Source organism: Lacerta agilis, chromosome 6, assembly GCF_009819535.1.
Source record: "Lacerta agilis isolate rLacAgi1 chromosome 6, rLacAgi1.pri, whole genome shotgun sequence".
Taxonomy (NCBI): domain Eukaryota; kingdom Metazoa; phylum Chordata; class Lepidosauria; order Squamata; family Lacertidae; genus Lacerta; species Lacerta agilis.
The window spans coordinates 37593497-37617443 of record NC_046317.1 but is presented as its reverse complement, the minus strand read 5'-3'; the positions used below and the strand labels follow the sequence as shown (position 1 = coordinate 37617443).

At 39.8% G+C, this 23947-nt stretch overlaps 1 protein-coding gene across 12 annotated transcripts in view; it reads right to left on the bottom strand.

The window, feature by feature from the left end:
- The window catches only part of DAB1 (DAB adaptor protein 1), a 561275-nt gene that overhangs the window by 57986 nt on the left and 479342 nt on the right, over positions 1-23947 (bottom strand). For all 12 annotated transcript variants that reach the window (XM_033152001.1, XM_033152013.1, XM_033152007.1 and 9 more), the window contains 2 exons: positions 12119-12258; positions 7919-8017 (listed from right to left, as the gene is read on the bottom strand). In XM_033152001.1, coding sequence (XP_033007892.1) covers positions 7919-8017; positions 12119-12258 — 239 coding nt within the window. The remainder of the gene's footprint in view (positions 1-7918; positions 8018-12118; positions 12259-23947) is intronic.

Sequence of the window (23947 nt, the reverse complement as noted above, 5' to 3'; positions counted from 1 at the left end):
AGTATTAGAATCTCCTGCATATAAAATTGTGTTAATTGAACTTGGGTTCTTTGCATCTGGCAAGCCAACACAATGTATCAACAGCACCAGTATTGCTGGGAAATGTCAGAAATGTAACTAATACAACTGCTAATAGCAGAGCAAACAAAAAAACAACTGCAAAGCAACTGGTGAGATATAGCACACCGCATCAAGAGAAAAATATCGGCTACAAGTGGGAGTAACTTTACAGACATACAGGAGAGGAAGATATCAAAGACAAATAGACACAAGACTTTAAACAGGGACATCACTCATTGCTGTGGCGTTTTCACCACTTGTAACAAAACATTTCAGTGGTTCTGAGATGGACTCCTTTATTATTATGTCAAGAGTTCCCTTGTCAAGCACTTTCTCTTAGGCTGGAATGTCACCCACAAAATTCTGCTGGTGCTACAAAAGGGCTTTCAGCTATACATAAATTAAGAGCAGGGCTGAATGTTGGTGTGTACGTATAGGATAGTAGCTATGTATAATAAAAATCAACTGGACAAGTTAGTTCTGATTAAACTAATTCATTGGTTTCAATGGGACAATTGTGACTAGTTTAATTGAACACTAGATTTAATTGATTACTCTGAACACTGGACATCTTAAACCATTTATAGCAACATATTATATCAGGCAGGAATCAAAGTCCATCCTGAGCACCTTCTGGCTATAGCAGAAAAAATAAGTCCTTGTTAAACTTAAAATAGTCCACATATTACTATGTGAGCATTATTATTGATGTTAATATTGTGCGGATAATGTCATGCTAGGTATACTCCTATGATTTTTGCTCACTCTAAAAGCCTGATTCTAATCTAGCACTGGCAACAAAAAAGGCTCACCTTGAATTAACCGTAGAGAGCAGAATATACGCGATGCCTAGCAGTTAAGGCAACCACTTTCATGGATAGGACTTGCATGATATGGTTGTACACAAGTTGAGAAATTGTAACCCTAGATGAGTTTTGGGCCTCAACAGATCCAGACACCCAAGTTAAGCCAGTTAAAAATGTCCTGCATCATACTCCATTCATTCATGTACCTGTTTCCTGTCAATATTTTCTTCCTAAAAAACAACCCTGTTGCCTGAGGGCATTTATTACATTATACTTCAGAATTTTTCATACATTGGGGTGGGTAGGGGGTGGGATCCTTTAATAATCACCTGGCCTCTTCTTGTTCTAGATACCATCAGCAATACTTTTAGTCTGACAACCATGAAAATACAAATTATTCTCATCCCTCCCCCCAATTCTAATGCTGTTGACCTTCCAGTCCAAACACACTAAGAAAGGAAATGAGAGATATCTTCAGAACTTAAATAAAATGTAAGGCATAATGTGAAATGACATTTAAGGGTTTTTTTATTATTGGCTGCTTTGAGGGTATTTTTTGGGTAGCAAGGCAGCCTATATATTTAAACATACTGATATTTACAAAAATTGTAAATCCAAATTCTACAGGTGCTGACAGTTTAAGATGCTGAAGAATTTCAAAGAATCTTGGGGGGAAACCTATCCATGGGATTCCCCACACCCCAGAACAGACACCCCCTATCTTGCACCCATCTCTCAGTTCTTAGGGCTTTCCTCTCCAAGCTGATCCTGCAGCATAGCAAGAATCACCTGAAATCTGACTTGTGCAGGTTTATATGGTGCCAAATTTGTGAGGCTGGCAGGGGCTGCATGCGGTGGCTGGCAGTGTCCCACTGCTCCTGAGGCAAGATGCTACCATCCTACCAAAATGTCCACCATTAAAAATGCATGGCTAAATTATCTTGATATTTGCTGCCAGCTAAATTGGTGGAAAAGCTTGTGACGGTTTCAGAAGTTAATTTATCACATGAAAAACTTGCCGTAACAGAAATTAGGTCATAACAGCAACATTGGCTTCAAAACTGGGTCAGCCATTAAGAGAATCTTTATGACTGTGCACAATTGAAAGATCTAATCCATGGATTATTACTAATATACCATGTTTATTGCTTTTATTTCTATGTGCGTATTGCCTTGCAGTGCTCTTTTGCACATGGCAAAATATGAAATTTAAAGGATTATAACTGGCTGTTGCAGATATGAGACTCCTGCAGTAGTAGTAGTAGTAGTAGTAATTTATTTGTACCCCACCCATCTCTGGGCAACTTCTAGTCTTTTGCTATCTAAAACATCTGGGGGGGGGGTACCAGGTTGGGGGAGGCTGTCCTAGCAAAAAAAAAAAAAGTATCAACACTACTTCAACCAGCAAAATGTCATCCTGAGTTCTGCTTCCTGATCATGCTAGTGTGTGACAGAATGCTTTGAACAGGCATAAATTAACTGGAGGCTGGATGCACTGCCTATATTATGAAATCATTATTTCGCAGTACCTACCTATCATTGGGGCATATTCCAGCCTCCTTAAAATCACACAAAACATGTGCCACCCAACAGAATTTAATCAGTCCATGAGAGATTATTCATAACAAATCTATCAGCTTATGAAGTGTCACAGAACTATCTGTTCCTTCTTGCTGCAGCAGAGTATCATATAAAATATCAGGTGATAACAGGATGCCCTGTTTGCAAGCTTCACAGAGCACTGGCTACATGGAACTTTGGCCCAAGTTAGCATTATGCCTCTTATGTCCTCATGTGGGAGTTTGTTGCCATTTTATTTATACATCCATACTGGGTGTAGCATTAATGTTTTTGATTTTTTTTTTACTGGAGTCCACATTTTTACTAGTATTTTTTATTTATATTCAATATATGTTTTCTTAACCTCAAAATATGTCTTTATATGTATATATCAAAACATGACAAAACCATTAAATTAGGAACCAAGTTTACAGTCTTAAAATAGTCCTGGAAACGTCAAAAATCTATAGGCTGTTCCCGAGTTATAAATTCTGCATATCGATCTCAGCGATACCATTTTGAGGAGACTCAAGAGAGCTAATTATGCCAGCAAGTGAGCGAATAGAATAAATAGCACTTGGCATATTTGCTTGGGATATACATATTACACACGTTAAATGTCAGAATAATAAGGAAAGGAATTTAAATTTTTTTTAAAAAAAAAATCCTTCTATCCTGATTGGCCAAACTTTGCCCTGCTTGACATACCCTCACAAGTTAAATGCACCCAGAAATTCGACCTGTTCCAATACTGGGAGATTGCTAACAAAAATAAAAATACTGAAGAATTTCAGTATTTTCAGAATCGGAAACTAATGAATTTTGGGGGTTTTAAGGCAGCTATATTTTCACTCAATAATCTTGAAGTAAGAAAGATGGTTCTGTCCTGCACAGTTGTCAAAAGGGTAGTTGGCTCGCAGGGGAGGCAGGGGCTGCTGGAAGATCAGAGGGAAGAATTTAAGGAAGCCCACCCCCTGAGCCCACTATGGGACTTATCCACCCATCCACCATTTATTTCATAAGTTCTCAGTTTTGATGTGGTTATCGTCTGGTTCTGCTTCACCCCCTATTTTTTTGTTTTGTTTGTTTTGTTCCATGCAGTCACTTTGCTGCAAACATCAGTTTGTTGCTCTGTGACAGGGCTGGGAGGGGTATGGAAGGTATTATAAATCTAAGAGGTGTGGGATGTGAAACTTAAAGCAGTCAAGTACAACATTCCTACAGTGGACATGTTAGGGGATGTTTTGTACCGCTCAGGAGAAAACTTCCTGTTTCCTCCTGAGCTGGGACAGACTTCCACTTCATGTGACTTGATGTGGGTGTGGCCTGTTGTTGGTAGAAGAGCACACATGTTCTGCTCTCTGTGTTCTCCATTTTTGTTTTCCTATGTGTTAGGAGAAGTGACTGCTCAGTCGCAATCACTTGGGACTAATTCCCTTATGGGACAGTTCATGTAGATCAGGCATAGGCAACCTTGGCCCTCCAGATGCTTTGGTACTACAATTCCCATCATCCCTGGCCACTGGTTCTGTTAGCTAGGGATCATGGGAGTTGTAGTCCCAAAACATCTGGAGCAGGCATCACAAACTGCAGCCCTCCAGATGTTTTGGCCTACAACTCCCATGATCCCTAGCTTACAGGACCAGTGGTCAGGGATGATGGGAATTGTAGTCCAAAACATCTGGAGGCCTGAAGTTTGGGGATGCCTGAACTGGAGGGATGAAGTTGCCTATGCCTGATGTAGATATATATTTATGTAACCTAAGCCTGCCTTCAGGGATCTATCTGTGAACCTGAATGAATCTGTGAGTAAACTACTTTTATATTAAGTTTAATCAGATTCTCATGTCTATTTTTTTAAAGAGGGATTAGAAGGGATCTTACCAGGAATCTTAAGTAGTGAGGCTCGGGCAAGCCAGCAACAAGCTAACCACTGTGTAATTTAAAAAGGGGGATGTTTGCAACTCTGCTAGGATATGGAACTTGCTAGTGAAAGTTAGGAAGGGTACCATTAAATAATATATCCTCTCCTGCTTCCCTAATCATCCTCACAAGATGGAATCAAAAAACCCATGCATGCATTTTGGACATACTCCCCGCCACCCTCAAAACACAGCCCTCCTCCCACAAATAGCAAAAAGAAATAAAAACAGTAAAATTAAATCATTCCACGTTAGTTAGAGGGACAGTATATTTTCTTTCTCCAGTGTTTTAGAGGATTAAAGTGTTAAGTGGAGTGAAACCTCACCAACAACTGTTCTAATTCTTAGTGACAGTATTTGCCTTGAGTGACACTTTCCATCAGAAAGTGCAAGTACATCAAGCACACCCATCAAGACTTCAAGTACAAAGACAGCTAAAATATTAATTAAAATGTATATTTTTCATGAATATTACATTTGCAGTACATGAAAGTATGCAATAAATGCAAAGGAAAAAGTCACAGGCAAGATCTCTGACAGTAACCCAAATACATTATTTTAAGCTCTAATTATGGAGCAGTTCCTCTAAAACCATCCATCTAAAGTCAGGCCTGCCAATGCCAATTTTTTAGAGAATTTGCTGGTTTAGGGCTACACATTGATTTTTTTTATTGTGATAAATTAAAATCCAATATTAGCCAACAAGATACAAAGCGCACAAAAATCAACATTTGTCTCTTTTAAATTAGGTCAGGCGTATGTGCATGAGTAACGCAGACAAATGAAAGAAATCAGACATGGGCATTTTAGTGAAATAAGTAATAATTTGGCAAATGATTACATGACAATGAACTTATCCAAACTGGGGCAGTGGGGCAGAGCCGGAGGACAGGAGGATTATAGTCCACACAGGGATGCAGCAACTATCCATTATTTTCAGTTCCAGCAATGAAATTATTTCTTTGCAGCTGTGAGGTATGTTCAATAGTCAGAAGCTGCTGTAATCCATGTGTGGTTGCCCCCTGTAGAGAATCACTGAACTGCAGGTGGCAGCCTCCTCAGTGAAGAACCTTCCTGACTGACCAACGAGGCTGATCACTGGATCCTTCTAGGCAGAAAGGGGTAGGAAGAACTACCCTTTATCCAGCTGAGTAAGAAGGTCTTCCTGAATCCTAAGTTATTATTGGGGCAAGCTTCCTGGTTTGACCTCCAGAATTCACTTGCTCTTTGGTTTGAACTCCTGGCTGGTCCCTTGGTCCCGTTCTTGACCCCTGATCTGTCTTGGTGCTTGTAGTTTCTGACTCACCTCAGACTGCTTTCCATAGCCCAGTCTCAATGTGAATATTGCAACTGTAGCAACCGTAGCTAATTAACTACTTTTTCTTTCTTTATAGTGTTCTGTGGAACATCTGGCACGATGAGGAAAAGTCAGAATCAGCAGAATAAAGTGATTGTAGGAAGAAGGGCCTGTAATTGGGATTTCTCCTCATTTTATGACATCGACAGTAGCAGGTTCTCAAGTGAGAACTGGTGTGAGAGCACACCAGTTGCAGGCCTATATCCTGTAGTGCATGGGGGTGTGGTGCCACAACTCACTGGATCTCCAGTCAGTCACATTGTTGTTGCGTACTGGGAGAGATGGTGGTGCAGTGCAAACACGCCAGCAGAACTAATCCTGCTGGTGCTTTTGCCACTTCCCCTCTACCTCCCGGTCAGCAGCAGCTGTGTGACCAACTGGAAATGTCACACTATCCACTTCTGGAATTACAATAGCAGACTTCACTCTCTCATAGCTGTAGAAATTATATTATCATTCTGGCCAGGTGAAGCTAAAAACCCTCTTTCTCAGTTGCTAGCATCTTTGTGGCTGCTTCCTCTGACTCATACTCATTTTTTCTCATTCTAGAAGTCTGGAGAAAATTTTTTCCCTATGGACACAGTAATTGCTGCAACTTGGAAATGTCCTAGCAATCCTAAATACTGCCATAATGCCTTGCAGATTTCACATCCCACTTCAGATACACTGGGAAGGATGAGCTCGGTGGACAAGTTCATGAAACATTGGCAACTCTTCCTTGGCATCACTTGTAGATTACAGGAAGCAGAATGCAACACATGCATAAGGTTATAAGCTTAGACAATCAAACAGCGCATCATACTTTGAATATATAGTACCCAGTACTATCCCAATAACTCTTCATAATTGACACTGCATTATTTACTTGTAAGTTTAATGATCTTGGTTATCCAATAACATAATATTAATTAGGAAAGCTAATTCTATCTGCCACCAGTCTGGTTTTATTTCTAACATCATGCTAAATAGTTAATTTATATAAAAATTTAATTGAGATCCTTTTTAAAATTCAAGAGAGGACATAAGCCACTGTGAAGATAATTATAGTTAAGATAAAAACTGTTTTTCATTGTGTTCTGATTTTATTTTTAATGTTTGGCTTAAGCCCCTGTTAATCCAAAATAAAATTGTTTAAGTGATGGAAATATTATGACTTGACTATGAGATAATTTCAAACCATTCTTTAGCCTCTGTGTTATGAGATTTTAATATAACAACAACAACAACAACAACAACCAGCCACTACTCTTTTAGTACATACGGTACTTTCAGCACATTACATATGAACACAAAACCCTCCTCTCTCCCCTCCCCCCCATAACAAAGACCAGGAGTGCCAGCTTGGTCCCGTGACCATGGGTGCCTTGGGCTCTGGGTGCCATGTATGCATGGTCCTGGCAGTGAAATTTGTGGGTGACCAGCCTCTTCATGTGGAATTTTGTGGGTGCTCAGACACCCAGGGCCTCAGGGAGTTGGCACCTATGACAGAGACAGTTTAGGCTTCCTTGCAGCCGCAATCTGAATAACAATAATATGCATGATAATTGCATCCCCGCAATTAAGATCAAGTGTAGTTTGACAGAAAATACCAGTTCAAATGTTTGTCTTTCACATGGAAATGGACAGAAATGAGACCTTAATATGTCTTACCTTATGTATTCTATCACAAAAGCCCCTGGCCCCAGTTTTAACAACTTCTAGGTATGTGGATAAAATCATATCAGACACAGAAGTAGCTTCATTGAGTTACTGTGTCAAACAAACAAACAAAACAATAACTACACCTTAGTTATCGAAGGCTGTTGCTTTGATCTACAGCAGGTGTCAGCAAACTTCTTCAGCAGGGGACCAGTCCACTGTCCCTCAGACCTTGTGGGGGGCCGGACCATATTTTTTGGGGGGAAAGAACGAATTCCTATGCCACACAAATAACCCAGAGATGCATTTTAAATAAAAGGGCACATTCTACTCAGGTAAAAACACGCTGATTTCCGGACTGTCCACAGGCTGGATTTAGAAGGCGATTGGGCCGGATCCGGCCCCCGGGCCTTAGTTTGCCTACCCATGATCTACAGTAAGCAATTTATGAAGCATGTCATCTGTTTTGTGTGACTTTATACTGGTCAAAAATTACTGCCCAACCACAGGAAGCTTTCAAGGATACAAGTAGCAAGAGATTCAATTGTGTTGTCTGGTGTCATTATTTTACTTACGCCTGTCTTCTCATCAAAGATTTTGATTCCTCCAAATGAGATAGTTAAAAATATTTTCTGCTTGTGTTCTCCTTTTGAACGAGTTGCAGCAACAATTCCCTGTTGGGAGAAAACAGAATGGTTCCGATTTAAAATAATTTGACATTTGTATCTGCCCATTGTCTGCAGATGTTAGTGAGCAGTGTCAGTGTATTCCTTAAAGAACTGAACACTTTCAGCTTTCCATTGGTTTCAGATGTTGGTTTGGGGCAATATATTCTCTTTTATCTATACTTGTTATTAAGTAAGGCCCACTGAATTAATTGGTACTGACTTCTGTATAAATGTACTAAGGACTGGGTTGGACATTGACTTCCATATGCAGATCCACTTTCCATATCAATTTTCAAAACACCCTCCTGCTATGAACTGTGTGATTCATTTTTCATCTGAAACCATGTAGTTTTGCCACAATCAAAATCTTGCTGTACTGATAATTTCCCTGTACATTCTTCTTTTTTCTGCTGCCTTGGAACACAGTAGGAATGTTTTATTTCTGGGTAGGTGAAACTGATGAAATTTCCATTTTGGGAAGTAGATAGAAAATTCTTAGTATCCATATTCTCTGCCTCTTTTCTTTTCTGATTTCAGTTCTCTCCCCCCCCCCCGGCCTTTACACAAATATTAGCTTTTTTCTTTTTAATTACTAGATTCACAAAGAATTATATAATCACAGAAGTAGAACAACCAGAGGACTAGTCCATTTTTTCCTCAACAAATAAGGCCTCTGACTGCCAAAATATGCTGTTTTATTTTTGATGCATTAATTAGAACCCCTTAGACAAACCACACCCACAGTCTTTCTCTTTGCCACATTAGGAAATGCATTTATTACCAGCATTTATAGAATAACACTGTTGCTAGAAGCAGCTGTATAACTTCTTCTGTTCCAATTCATTATTTTTAAAGCTAGTGTAAATAGCATCATCAATACTCTTTCCAATAGCGTTTTCTGGTGCTGAGTATGAACAGGATTGTAGCAAAATGGGATCTCTGAGAAACAACATGGCAGTAGCAGATGGAATCCTGAACAGAGAACAGTAACTTCTGCAACCATTTGTTGTGGCAAAAACATCATTGGACTGTATAACTTTGGGCTACACACGGGGAAATAAAATGCTTTAATGCTACCTTGTGTAAATGAACAAAAACATATATGAAAAAAAGCTATCCGGAAGAAAGATTGTAGCCCAACTTTCTTGCAGACATGCTAGTTTTCCATACGCATGGATTTATTTTTTCTCTTGAGGACACATTCAAGCATGTGGCATCACAATCTCTAATCTTGGGCAGTACAGTTTAGAAAGTAAAGGTAAAGGTACCCCTGACCATTAGGTCCAGTCACGGACGACTCTGGGGTTGTGGCGCTCACCTCGCTTTATTGGCTGAGGTAGCCAGCATACAGCTTCCAGGTCATATGGCCAGCATGACTAAGCCGCTTCTGGTGAACCAGAGCAGCGCACGGAAACACCATTTACCTTCCCGCCAGAGCGGTACCTATTTATCTACTTATCTATTTATCTACTTGCACTTTGACGTGCTTTCGAACTTCTTATAAATTACTAATCCCAGAACTGAAAGCAGCTCTCCAGCACACAACCCTAAATCAGGCTGTTTGCACATCCATTCAGTTGTGCTAACTACCCCGAGACATTCAATCAGTCCTGTGTTATTTTTAAGCTCAAGGCAACAAGAGTAATGTATACTCTCCGATCAGTGTTAGAGACCAAGATATGAAAGCTAGGAGCTAAATCGTGCCTTAAACCTAGGTTATGGATGCAACAACAGAATGTCTAGGCACACTTTTTTATAACAAGAACACAGTGCTGAAAATGAATGAACTGCAAGTGAAGTATGATGTTCATTTGTCACCCACTGAGTACAGAAATTTTGCATTCCAAATTATTATAACATGACAATGCTAGTTTATTTTTTGTTGGGGCAGTGATTTTTGCTTTCTGGAGATTTATCGTGAGACATCACAAATATTCCTATAATAATATGCAACCACAACTCATGTTTCTGAACTGTTCTGTATGCACAAGTTAACATTCATGGCATCCCTATGAATTTTAAATTAAAATCTTTATTGTGGTCCAAAGACCCATTGAAAATTTCAGAACAAAATACAATTAAGACAGCCAACCAGAAAAGAGAGAAGAACTGGGGCAGTCATTTTGTTTTGTCTCAAGCATGATGATCCTTGTTTCTTTTAACTTCTGAGAGAAACTTTGCCACGGCCAGTGTAATATCTTTAGATCTGTCATCCAAAAGATATTTAATATGGGAGGCTTCAGATTTTCCTGGCAGATTTGCCAGTAGGTGTTTGATCAGTTGGTCCCTTGCTTGCTCATACTGCCCACAATGCAATAAAATATTCTTCATGCAATCAACGTCCTGAGAACATGGAAATACATTTAGTCTGGCTTTGGTAAATAAACGATGATAGGTTGGTACAGACAGGTTCCTAAGATATGAGGGTATCTGAAAGTCATACCCATATTGGATTCCTGCTGCTACCAGGCCACAAATTACTTGAGATTGATATTGCAGGTCGCTATGTGAAATGTCCCAAAGCCTTTGCCTCAGGGATGCAAGGACGGTGTCACAGCCCAGTTGACACAAGAGGGCATCCCTATGAAATGATGCAAGGTTATGGAAGGAATCTGACACAATTGGTGACTTGCCCCAGAGTCCAAATGCAAGTGGCCAAGTTCTATGCCCTTCATGTAGGCCATTAAATAAGGCTGCCTTTAGTAGAAACAAATTAATATGCCGCAGGTAAATTTTCAGCAGAAGGACATGAATATTTAAAAAGAAATAAATAATATCATCACAGTACATGGTAAAAACCAACAGAGCAGGAGCAAACAGCAATCTGAATTTGTGACACCACCTGTTTCTTTTGGTTCTAGTAACCCCACAACATTACACAGGCAAGTCTCTCAATTATGCTAACAGGAATCAAACATTTTGGAGGAGAGATGGAAATTGAGACCCTCTGGGGTGGAGACAAAAGGGCCAGCCTAGCCTTGTTAACAGCCAGAAGCTCCCAAACCACTTGTTGGCAGATGGAACCAAGGAATGAATGAGAAAGAAACTATGAACAGTTTAATCTTATGCATGTGCCATCGTACATGCTGCTTAGACACAAAAGAGCCAGCCTTTCAAATTGGGTTCTTCCTTAATTACCAAGTACTTAAAATCCCTTTCCAACTTCTCATTTTTAATGAATTGGACAAAAATATTGTAGAAACACAAGATGTGTGTCATGTGTATGTAGTAAATGTTGGCATATAAACTATAAATACATACATCATATTCCACTGCATGCTTATGCAGCTTTGTTTTATGTCCCTTATTCTTTTTTTTTAATTAATTTTATTAAACAACAAAATCATACACATAACTCAACAGAATACATAACACTTTCAAAACACACACAGAAAAAGTCTGTGTGGTTTTTTTCTGTGTGTGTTTTGAAATTGTTATGTATTCTGTTGAGTTATGTGTATGATTTTGTTGTTTATGTCCCTTATTCTTACCCCATTTGCATGGACGATGTTGTTTCTCAGATCAGGGGTTTTGTTGGGAATACATATAGGTTTACTGGGAACATTTGCTTCTTCACCATCTAAAACAGGGGAAGCCGTGGCCCTCCAGATGTTATGGAACTCCAACTCCTGTCAATCCCAGCCAACATAACAAACAGCCTGGGGTGATGAGAACTGCAGTCCAGCAACATTAGGTAGGCTAAGGGTTTCCCATCCCTGACTAAAATAAGAAATGACCTCCAAAAGTCTCTTCACGTATTTCCTTCCCCTTTAAAATGTGCTTGGTCTTATGTGATGATGTCAATGAGGGCAAGCAAAGCAGATTTTCCTCCATTTCTTTGCATTGATACAGCCATGTGACTAAATCTGATTGGCCATGTCATGACTTTTAATAGGAAGAAGGGCTTTTAAAAATTTGACAATGAAGCAGTCTATCAGGGCTCCAAACACCAGTGAATCGGTGCAAGAACATTGTTGGAAATGATGTTTCAGGTAGCTCTTTGACTCCCCAAATCCCCTTTTCACACAAAAATGGCTCAGTCCAAATAAATAATACTTTGATCCAATAACATTTTTGGGGGGGTGGGGTGGGGGAGTTTCACAACACCTTTAATTTCATCATGGAATCTTGACATAACTTGTCGCCCCGTGCCGCAGAAACTTCGTCTATCCCAATGAGTTTTGCTTTGTATCGAACACCGTCACCTTTAAACCTTTTTATTAAAGTGGCTTCGCTGCGATCCTGACCTGAAAAGAGAGAGGTGCAGTTTTGAAATGCATGCAATTTTATGAAAGCAGTAAAAAAAGCTAAAAGTCTACAGGCAAGTTAGATGTGTTAATCTGCTTTGTTGTATATATGTTTTATCAAAGTCCACTTTTTTGAACCATGTTTATTCAGACTGCAACTGTGTGTGTGTGCGCGCGTGTGCACGCGTGCGTTGGTAATGTGCATTTCTACTCCTTAAAGGTAAAGCTAAAGGTACCCCTGACCAGTTAGGTCCAGTCGTGGACGACTCTGGGGTTGTGGCGCTCATCTCACTCTATAGGCCGAGGGAGCTGGTGTTTGTCCACAGACAGTTTCCGGGTCATGTGGCCAGCATGACTAAGCCGTTTCTGGTGAACCAGAGCAGCGCACGGAAACATGTTTACCTTCCCACCGGAGTGGTACCTATTTATCTACTTGCACTTTGATGTACTTTCGAACTGCTAGGTGGGCAGGAACTGGGACCAAACAACGGGAGCTCACCCCATCGCAGGGATTCGAACCGCCGACCTTCTGATCGGCAAGCCCTAGGCTCTGTGGTTTAGACCACAGCACCACCCGCGTCTCATTACTACTCCTTAACTGGAATGAATTGAATATTTAAGTATTATTTTAGTGCATATCAGTCAAGTCAAGTTTCAAAGCCACAATCCATGTTACAGATGTTATCTCCCAACCACCACCACCACCACTGAAGTGTGACCAACAGCAATCTGCTTGAACAACTTAGTTGATGGCTCCTACACACCAGAGGGCAGTGGAAATGAGGAGGGCTGATGCAGGTCCTTCAGTACGTATCCTGATATGCATTTCAAAAAAGTGTACAAGCAAATTTACAATTGCCTATGTCCTTCCACACACTTCTTAGGTGGGTTTTTTAGAACAACAACAGCAAGTTGTATGTACAGCATATCTGTCTACATGCCCTGTCAGTATGTAACTGGCATAATGGAATCAATAAATTAGAAGGCGGGAACAAACACAACAGCGAACAACTAATGGTATAAACCGGAAAGGTGAAAGTTGCTCCTCATATACAGATTCAAATTAGATTATTCTGGTTTAATTCAAATAGGGAAAATGTGGATTAACAGCTGAAAAATGCTTCAATGTGTACAAGCTCTCAGACTATCCCCAATGGAGGTCGCCAGCAAGAGCATCATTTGCCTTCCATGTAGAATGTTGCAGCTGCTACGAAATTTTGTACTACACAACATGTTTTACAATCATTATTCCACATGCCTTCACAATTAGCCCTGCATGATAAGCTAGGATGAAAGAGAGAGAAGAACTGGCCCAACCCCAGCAATCCGGAAACACTCAAGTTTGGCTGTGATTTGAACTTTTGATATCCCAAGTCAATATCTAGCAATCAATCCACCAAGTAACATGTATGATACCTTCAACTCAAATTAACAATGCTGCCAGTAACCCACAACTTTGAACCTCTGAGAACCACAGCCTCCAACATTCCACTTCAAAAAAAGAGAAAATCACATTTATTATTTTTAGAAGACATCTGAAGGCAACCCTGTATCAGGAAATATTTAATGTCTAATGTTTTACAATTTTGTTATATGTTGTAAGCCGCCCAGAGTTTCATATTTGTTGTTGTTGTTGTTGTTTGTTGTTGTTGTTTATTGCCCTACAACCAAACGGTTCCCAGGACAGGGCACAACAACAGCTCCAATTACAGCAACAACTTCAGCAAAGTGCAGTAAAAGTAAAACATTATGCATCATAAAACAATACACATCATTCTAAGAAAATTATAATAATTTCAAAATTTGTTTTTCCTCCTGTCCCATCCCCACAAATGGTTTTGAAAATAATAACAATAAAAATCACCAATACCCCTGCATGCTCTCCTCCTGGGAGATGCCAGCTTGTAAATTCTGTGGTTGAATGATTAGTTTCAAACATGTAAGGAAACTGGTGAGATGCCAACAAAACCTCACAGTTTTCCACCCACATCATCTCCTTATTACACCAAGTTCTCGTCTGAATTTCCAGACAGTATTTATCAAATGGTTGTGTCCTCATGCTCTTAAACAACATTTTATAAAAGACTAATGGCACATGGATGATGAGTAAGAAACTGTAAGTAATTTTTAAATTATGCTGGAGGGAAATGCTGAGGCAGATGTTACTACTGAGTGCTAAGAGCAATAAAGTAACATTTGTGTCACTAAGCTCTGAGGGGGGGAATCACATCTGGATGCACAACAATGCTTAACATCACCATCAGGCTATTCTACATGCCGTTCATGTGTGTAAACATTCTTGTCTCAGTTATTTTGTTTTGTAGTAAATAAAATCTAATTTGCAAACTCTTTTTGTCAACAATCTTCATTATATCTAACAAGATAGGCTCTGCCACAGTCCTTTCTTCTGTGTGCTTAAGTGATGTGGCACAACAGTTACTCCTCACTCACTGTTGGAACACTTAAATTCTAGCTGGCTTCCAATTATCTAGTCACTTGGGTGGTCATCACAACACACTCCACCTTTCATAGTCTCTTGCCCACTGTCCATGAGAGCTGTAGACCACATCTGGAAGGCATGATGCTGTCTACCTCTGAACCAGGCAGAGCCTAGACTTCCCATACCAACAACCTGGTGATGTTCAGTTCTATGAACTTACATGAATTTCCTATATTGTTTGTGCATATTCAGCATTTATTTTAAAAATATATATAATGAGAAATAAAGTGCTTTGATACAATTCAAAGGCTGATCAGTAAACTGCGGAGGTGGCACATATTTATAAAGTAGACAAAAATAGAATAAATGAATGCTAAAACCAAACAAATGGATTAAAACATCCTTGAAAAGAGTGAATACAGATATAAGGGCTGCCATCTGTTTAGTTAATCATTTGCTTTGATTTTAACCCATTAGTCAACTGATTAAAATAAGCATTTCTGTGGTTCAATGTAAGTATAATTTTGATTATGCATAGTCCATTTTTAGCTTTTTATACAAGCCCTTTCCACCAGCTTTGCATGGACATCCTTAGAAATATAAAGTGGAAGCAGGAAAGCATAAATGAAATAAAAGTAGCAGTGTCTGTAGGGGGGGACGTATTTGGGGGGTTCCCATTCTAAATTTAAGGTGATGTTAAATGTAGTTCTGTTCAGATACTATTCTCACCTCCACAATGGAATTATGACTTCTTCTTTTTTGGATTTGCACACCTCTACATTTTCACATTTAAAAAAGCAGATTCTGTGTTGCAGGGTCATATTCACAGGATCTTTCCTGTGAAAGGCTTTATGTCATTGTTTTGAGTCTGAGACCTGTAAGCATTCTTTATCACACACAGGGATGTATGGAAATAGTAACATTTGAAGAGGCCCCTTGCCAAGGCATATTCTCATTACACGTGACAGCATTTAAAGGGAACATATTGAACAAGATCCCCGAGTGTGATTTAAAGCAGCATAAATAATACATTTCTGAATTATAATATACTGTAATACTGCATGGGATGGTGAAAGAGTGGAAGCATCATTAAGCTGAACAACAAATCTGGAAAGCTGCATGGAAAGCCCACAGCAGAATTAATTGACCAGCTTTCTATTCCCTAAAGATGCATCCAGCCTTATTCAGCTTTTCTGCCCTGTGATGTATATTCTTTTCTTGCTTCTACATATCCCTTCTTTCCTCTTCACTGTTCTCTTACTCATATAGGTAATTTACCCTTGTGGCTGTTTACATCCGGAAGTATTTTACTGAATGAGGCATATCTTTGAAAGTTTTCAGAGGAAAGTGAAATACCTTTCAGATCGCAAATTACTACTTATCCATGTAACGTATGTATGTTACCAGAACTCAATCACAGCAACGTGCTTCTTTCTGAATCCAGGTGTCTATACCTGTTTCCCAACCGTGGGTCTCCAGATGTTTTTTGAACTACAACTCCCATCATCCCTGACCACTGGTCTTGCTAGCTAGAGATGATGGGAGTTGTAGTCCAAAAACAGCTAGAGACCCAAGGTTGGGAAACACAGGTATATACTGGTACTGATGCTGTTATAATTGACTCAGCAGATATTGCACACTGTTCTCATACAATGGCATACTTAAGCCTAGCTAATTAAAACGTGTAATTGTACAGGTGTTTGCAAGGACCTTGTATCTGAAGCATTTTAAGGGGTCTTGCCACTAGCATTTAATTTGTGTAAGTACTGTTCTCCTCTAAGACATGCATGTGCCATATGGAAACATTCCTCTTCTGTGACTAGCAGTGATGTTGCTTGCTGTCGAATTAGAACATCGCACCTGGTTGTCTTTATCCTTTTCAGTCAACCGATAAATCTTCAGAGCTCTTCCATGCATTTTTGAATTTGCAATTCAAGCAAAGACAGTCCTGTTACCACTGGATGTTTTACATAGCTCAGAAAGCTAGCAAAAACTTCCCACCCTCCCATACACAAAATGAAACAATGGCATTTACACAAAACAATAAAAACTGAACTAAGACCATAGAACCTATTTTGGAAATTAAAGTTGGGGTCTGAATAGTTTTGAGGCTACTTATTCTCACCAACAGATCACCAGAAGTGATCATGAAAGATGTGTTATAAATCACTGATTTATATCATATTCTTATGTGAAAGCCTCACCTTGCATTCAGGTAACGGTCCATAAACCTTTCCAGAGCTTTTAATGTATGCTAGTATTCAACAGGACTCAGGCCTGGGAACTGTCTTCCACACCAGGGCTGAGTCATGGAATATGGAAAGGAACAATAAAAGGAAGCACATCTGAGCATTCAGAGTTTCTTTTTCACTAAGCAACCTGTAGCTAACATGTATTCAAGATTAGGAAGCAGGGCATTCATAATAGATGGGCATAGCTTCCAGACAGATAGATTACAAATTCTGTTCTGTCCCTGTATGGAGGGGGGGAGGATTGCATTTGCTATCAGAGTCAGAGTGAGCCCGTTAGGTGCACTGGGGTGAATATTGGCCAACAGGGCCATGGTATCAATGTCAGGTTCATATACCAAAGAAGTACGCAGTGAGGGGGAAAGAGTTTTCTCAGGCCCTGCTGTTGTGATCACAGCATGTGTCTGGCAGCTGGCTCAGGAGATGGGAGCTGAAACCCTGCCATCACTACACCTCACTTCCCACACTTCATTGATTTTTGTTAATTAGGTTGAATTATTCTGATTGCAGATCCTATAGTTGTTATAGTTTAATAAACCAGTCACCCATCTTTCTTGTCTCGAATCTTCCTGGGGGTGCTGACAGACTATGAGTATTAGAGGAATGGTGTTGAATGAAAGAAGTATCAAGTGGGGGGGGGGAAACACCTGAGGCTGAGACCAAGTTCCGCGGACACAAGCTATGGAGAATGGGGGTTCTGTGGATCAGGGAGCCTAGGGCTTCAAACCAGGGAGAGCTCATTGCAGAACTGTTGAGTTAATGCCTGTTACAGCTCTACTCATAAGGGACTTTGAAAAGCATAACAGGCTTCTCAATTGACCACTGTCCTTTTAGCACAGGAAGCAAAGAAGCCTTGTCCTGGATGAGACTCAGGGTAAACAGAATAGCTCGAAATTAAAAAAAGATCAGACTTCCAATCTTGTTGTTTCTTTTTCTTTCTTTTTTTAAGAAGGGCAAAACATTTCTTAGCAGCATCCCATAACCTAGAGTAAATGATTATATTCTTTTATTTAAATCGAAATGCCCCTCTGGGCATAGTGTGAATTATCTGGTTTTTAAACTTTTAATGTATAACGATATTATCAGCAAAGACAATAGCATGCCTTAAGCAGAAGGCTCTATAGTATGACACTGCCCTGTCTTTTGCACTAATAAACTGCCCACACACTATCTGTCATACATTCAGATTATAAACTTGAGATAATGTTTTTCACACCTCAAAGGGATCTGATCCAGTAGCACACACAGTCACACTGTAAACACTCTATGTTTTCGTGGAGGCAATTAGCATTTTTATAGCGCAGGCATGGTGAGAATACAAAACACTGCAGTCAAGAATGACCTCTAGGTGCTACAACACCGTAGGGAAAGATTAACTCTCAATCAGGAAAGGACTTGCATTTGATTCCCCCAACTTTTATCTAATGGGGAATGCTTAGAAATCTCTTTCTTCCTCCCCACACCATGCAACAGAATTTTATTCAAATCTACCTCTTTATTATGTGGTCATAGACCCAACAAATTAAAACCAAGAACCATGCATGCAAAATACATGTACCAAATACATTAAAATAGGCTGTACTACATACTGTATATGATATAAGATGTCAGGAATATATAAAATATGTCTAAAATAAGCTGTACAACACATAATGTAGACACTAAGAGTAAGTTTTATTAAAAGGGGGGAAGTAAATAACATAATCAGATTATAATTTTGATGTGTTTAATTAGTGGTCAGATTTTTGCAAGCAGAAATCTAGCCACAATCTCAGTTAATAATCTGTCAAAAGGTAGGCCAGATACCATTCAGAAGTCCTGGAAATTTTGAGAGAATAGTAGTCACCAATTATTCAAATCAAGAAAGTTATATAAAATAACTCTGTCCCGGAGGCCAGAACCTGTAAGCTCAGAAGCTCCCCTGCCATTGCATATAGTCCAACCCACTTCCCCTAAAGTCAGCCTCATACCTAAAGCAGTTTTAACAAACATATGTCTAGCTTTCTTTCCTTGTCAGCCTCCAAGGTCATAAATTAGTGAGGCTCCATACACAGCATAGATTTAAAAGCATATTCAAGCACACACACCCTAAAAATAACACAGGGAAGTATAGTTTATCCCTCACCTAGCTACAATTCCCAGCACCCTTAACGAACCACAGTTCCAAGCATTTTTTTTCTGGGGTGGGGTGGGGTGGGGGGGAGGGTGTGTTCTAAATGTACGGCATGCAAAATTTTCTGGGACCTTCTTCATGCACTACTACTGAGCTTGTGGCCCTTCCCATTGCTACCACCTCACCACCACAGATAATTACCCAAGGGTTATTAAAAAGAATAATCACATGCTATAGTGTCAAAAAGCCACATGCTAAAATTAAACAGGTCTGTCATTAACTTAAGTGCTGTGGACATTTTCATACATTGATTTAAGCCTTTCCGCCATCCTAGCTGGCTTCTTCAAAGGCTCCTTCCCTTGGGGCTTGCCCAGGAACATAGCCTATCCACTCCTTTTAGAAGGTGCTTGACACCTGCTTCAAATTCAAGATGAACTCACAGCATCCCTTCCTGTCTCCAGGTGTCAACAAAGATCAACCTGCTCCTCCCAGCAGAGTTCTCCTAACACCTACTTACTAAGAGAATGGTGGGAAATTCATTCCTATTGAGATAGTAGCATGCACATGTGTTTGTGTGTGTTTATATTTTTGTGGAACATTTTTATTTGCTTGTTTGTTTGGAAGCGAACACTGCAACTGACACTGCCCCCATTTTTTTTTAAAATGCTGCTAAACTCCCACTGGTTTCAAGAGGATGAGAATTTTGTACCTAATAGGACTAAACTTATGAAGATTATTCCAGAGCTTAGGTGAATTTCCATTAGAGTTGCATTTCAAAAAATTACCCATAATTGTATGTGGAAATACAGTGATACCTTAACTACACCATCACGTTATTTAGATTATCATCCCAGCAGTGCTTTCATTTTGTTTAGCATTGTCATTCATGGTAAACTCCAGTTGAGAGCTTTTTACAGCACTTTGCATGATTAGTACTTGAATAGCATTACTATATTCAAATGCCTCTGTACATCTCAATTCCTAGCACCAAGGGTATAATAAAGGGCTATTTTCTGTGTTTATTTGCAATCTGCCATTTTATACCATCCCTCCCACAATATTAGACATGACTTTGAAATGGAAGTCAATTGTGTATATCAAGGTGTGCTTTTTCCGTTCTTTTCATTGTTTTGTTTGGTTTTAAGGGTTTCCCTCTCCACCCAAGCCTCAGCAAATAACAGTAGATATCTGAGGTGTGCATTTCATCATTTTTGTGAGTTAAACTAATGGCAGATTGAATTATTTCTTAATAGCACAAAGCGGAATTTGTGACTGAGACAAGAGGGCAAAATTACTGTGATGACCTCTATATAAATTACATTTGATTAAACTTTTAGATAAATTTCAGTGAGATTGTTTAGTGGAAGTCTTCTGCAGGAGACAATGACTGAGTACATGTTTTTCAGGGTAATGGAAGAAAAGAAAGATGATCAATTTCACACTCTAGTTCTAAAGAGCCGACTGATGAATTTTAATTTTGAATTTAGGACTTTCAAGATAAAGTTATATTATTATTTCTAGAAACACCATAACAGCCGGGAGCAATTATGTTTCAATGCTGCTTTTTCCTATAAATGTTTGTTAATATTAAAGTGGAGATTTCATTAGAGTGCCTGTGGTATAGACAAGCATTTGCAGTGCAGATATAAGTCTAGCTTTGGAGCCCACTTATGTAGAAAATTTAAGAACATGCAGCTTGCTGCTATGCAAGCTTCCTGAGTGGTAAATACTACTGTGTTTGATGGGCTCAATCCTGCACATATTTGTTTGTTTGTTTTTTATTAAGAATTTATAGGATTTTCCAATTAATAAACCAAAAACAATACAATACATGGTTAAACTCTCCATTCTCCCACCTCTCCCATCGAAGGGAGCAACAAATGGAAAACCCCCCTCTCACAGAGGTAACAAAAGTCATTTCACATTTAACCTCATATTTCCGAATCATAGCATAAAGCTGACCCTCTTCCTAGGTCAGTTAATTAAATTCCCATCCTTACTTCCTAAAGTGACCTCCTCATTCCCCCCCTTACTGATTTCCAAATTATCTCATAATTCCAGTTTTCTTTAATCTTTAAATCTAATTTAAAATCCACTCATCATTTTTTTTCTTTTTAACATTTCTCTACTTCCGCCTCATAATACTTCTGTATTTTCTCATTCTCTTAACCAAAATTTTCCATCTTACTCATATTCCCAAATCCCTTTGCCTTACCTTACTCCTCCCTCCCTTGTGGTCCCAGAATTTTGTCTTTCAAAACGTTATCCGTTATCGCAGTGTCCATATCCAATTGTCATAACCATAATGAAACAAAATATCATTTTAAATTCCAATATTTTACCCTACACCCTCCCTTTCGAAAAAACCCGCCCCAAGAGTCAAAAATAGCAAAGTCCTGTAACTGTCCACCTAGTCGCAGCCCTGTAGCCTTCTTGCAATCCAATGGCAGCAGCCTATGTAAGTTCACTTGATTATCATCCTCCTGGATCCAGTCTTTAACATTGTCACAATCTTCTTGTATAAAAACTCCATTTGATGTGTCCTGTTGCAATTCCTCCTTTTCATCATTGTCAAGACTCCCTTCTTCCTTTTCCTTTTGTTCTGGTATAAAGTCCTCCAGGTTACTCTGTCTCTAATTCTTTGTTTTGTGAAGTTGACATCAGTCCTTCTGCCAATTGCCCAATGCTGTTGATTCCCACGGCTACTTGCTGCAAAAGTTCCAAGGCTTGTTTTACAAACTGCGAGGACCGTTTTCCCTTTGTCATCTCAAGGTCGGGTTTCAGCTTGCTAGTCACAACAATATATTTCTTACTGCATAGATCCTTGCTGCATTAGTACGCCATTTTAATTATGTTGTTAATGTCCACGTCATCTGGACCCCCGGAAAATAAATTTTCCACCTCGATCCATGTCCAATCCACTTTTAAAAGTAAATACACCCATACAGAAGGCTTCTTTGTTTCAATCACATTGAGAATAGCTTCAGCTACAAAGTCGCACTGTCTCTTAATCTTCAGCGGAGAGGGACTGACTTCCGTTTTTAGAATCCCCTCCGAACCCAATTCAGATCAAATTACTCATGGTCTTATCTTCAGATTTGTCCATTTTTTCTTTATTTGGAAGAATTGAAACGCTGTAGCCCCTCAGTACCGCAGCTTCACGCAGGCAGGGAAAGCGGTATGTCCGATGCGCCGGGGCTCCACTCCCTCGCTCTCGGGGGCTCCAAACAGAGCCTTACCGGGGAGGGAGGAGCTCCCTTCTGGCACCCGCTGGACGGCCATGCCCCTAAAACTCTCGATTTGGGGTTCCTTGGGGGTCTTCTGCGCTGTAGAAGACACCCCCGTCCCTGCCGCACTCAGGTTTGCTCAGCTGAGCAAAACCTGCGTCTGATGGTGGCTCCGCGCTCAACAGGAAGTCCGTCTAATCCTGCACATGTTTGAACTTGCTCATGAGGACAAGAGGAGTTTGAGAAGATAGCACAAGCAAAATTTGACGAACATCAACTGTTCATCATTGCAATGGAGAAAATGAAAAGAGGAAATCAATTTAAGTTGCTGTAAGCTGAATATGATGGTTGATTTCTAAACAGTTGTGAAAAGTCTGACTCTAAACCTCTAAATATCCCATTGCTAGAGCTTGAACAGACTGTGGGTTAATGAGTCATGAGAGAAATAAAATCTTTACATATTTAGAGACGAGCTGTTCTTTATTACTGCTTCACATTTTCAAGGACTAAGTCACATAATTGAAAAGAAAACAGGTTCAGTGCTAAGTCCTGATGGACCTTGGCTCAGATATAGGGACAAACTAGATGTGACATACAGAATGGTATTTCCCACCATTGTCTTTCAATGAAAAGCAGCAGCAAAAGCTGACCTCAACAGCTGGATTGTGACTGGAGGATGTGTGCTCAAAATGGCACCCACCAAGCTGCTCACCAAGTTGATTTCCAACATGCAGGTAAAAAGCAGCATGTGGAAAATGATTACCAGACTTCAAAGGATATAGTTAAGCAGTCCCACCCTGCCTATCCTTTTAGTTGGTGAACTTCCTGAAACGGTTTTTGGTTCAAAAGGAAAACAACATGGAATTTTGAATAATATATCCTAATGGTACTTACTTGGGAGTAAGCCCCATTGAATTCAATAAGAATTATTTCTGAGTAAGCATGGTTGAGATTACACTGTAAATTGGCCAATTCTGGTTAAATGTTGAGGGCAGTTGTAAGAATGATTGGACAATGGAACAATCTAGGGCTGAGCTGAAACTCCCCAAAATTTAGCTCCCTACATATTCAGGGTGCAAACGGGGGATTCATTTCAGCTATTTTCTAGAGGCATAAAAGGGGCAAGAATCAGTGGTGAGCTGTCAGGGAATGGCTGGAAGACGAGGAGTGGTGGGAGACACCAGCCAGGGAACCCCCAAGGGAAATCCCAGAGGAGGAAGGCTTGCAGTTGGAGGTGATGCTGCCCAAGGTTTGGGCAACTACCATTTTAACTTCTCAGGATTCAATAGACTGAACACAGGAAATGGCCCTCACTCCAACTATGGAGCACAGTTTCATGATGAAACACATTAGAGTGAGGACAGTTCTTTCATTCCACTATCTGAGAAGAAATGACAGCTGCCACCAAATAAAGGCTTCCAGGGAGCACCATTGCTATCAGGACCATGAAAAATGGGAAGGCAGTAAAAAAGAAAGAAAAAGAAACAAGGTAAGTTTGGAGAAGTTCTTTATTGCCCCTGACCCTCCAGGGGAGAAAACGCTGGGGAAATTCAAACCAGAACTTCTAATTCAATTTTAAAACAATTTGATTGTTCCCAAAGATGCAAAACTTCATGTGAAAGCATTTTCTAAGAGCGCATTTTCACTTCATAACTTGTTC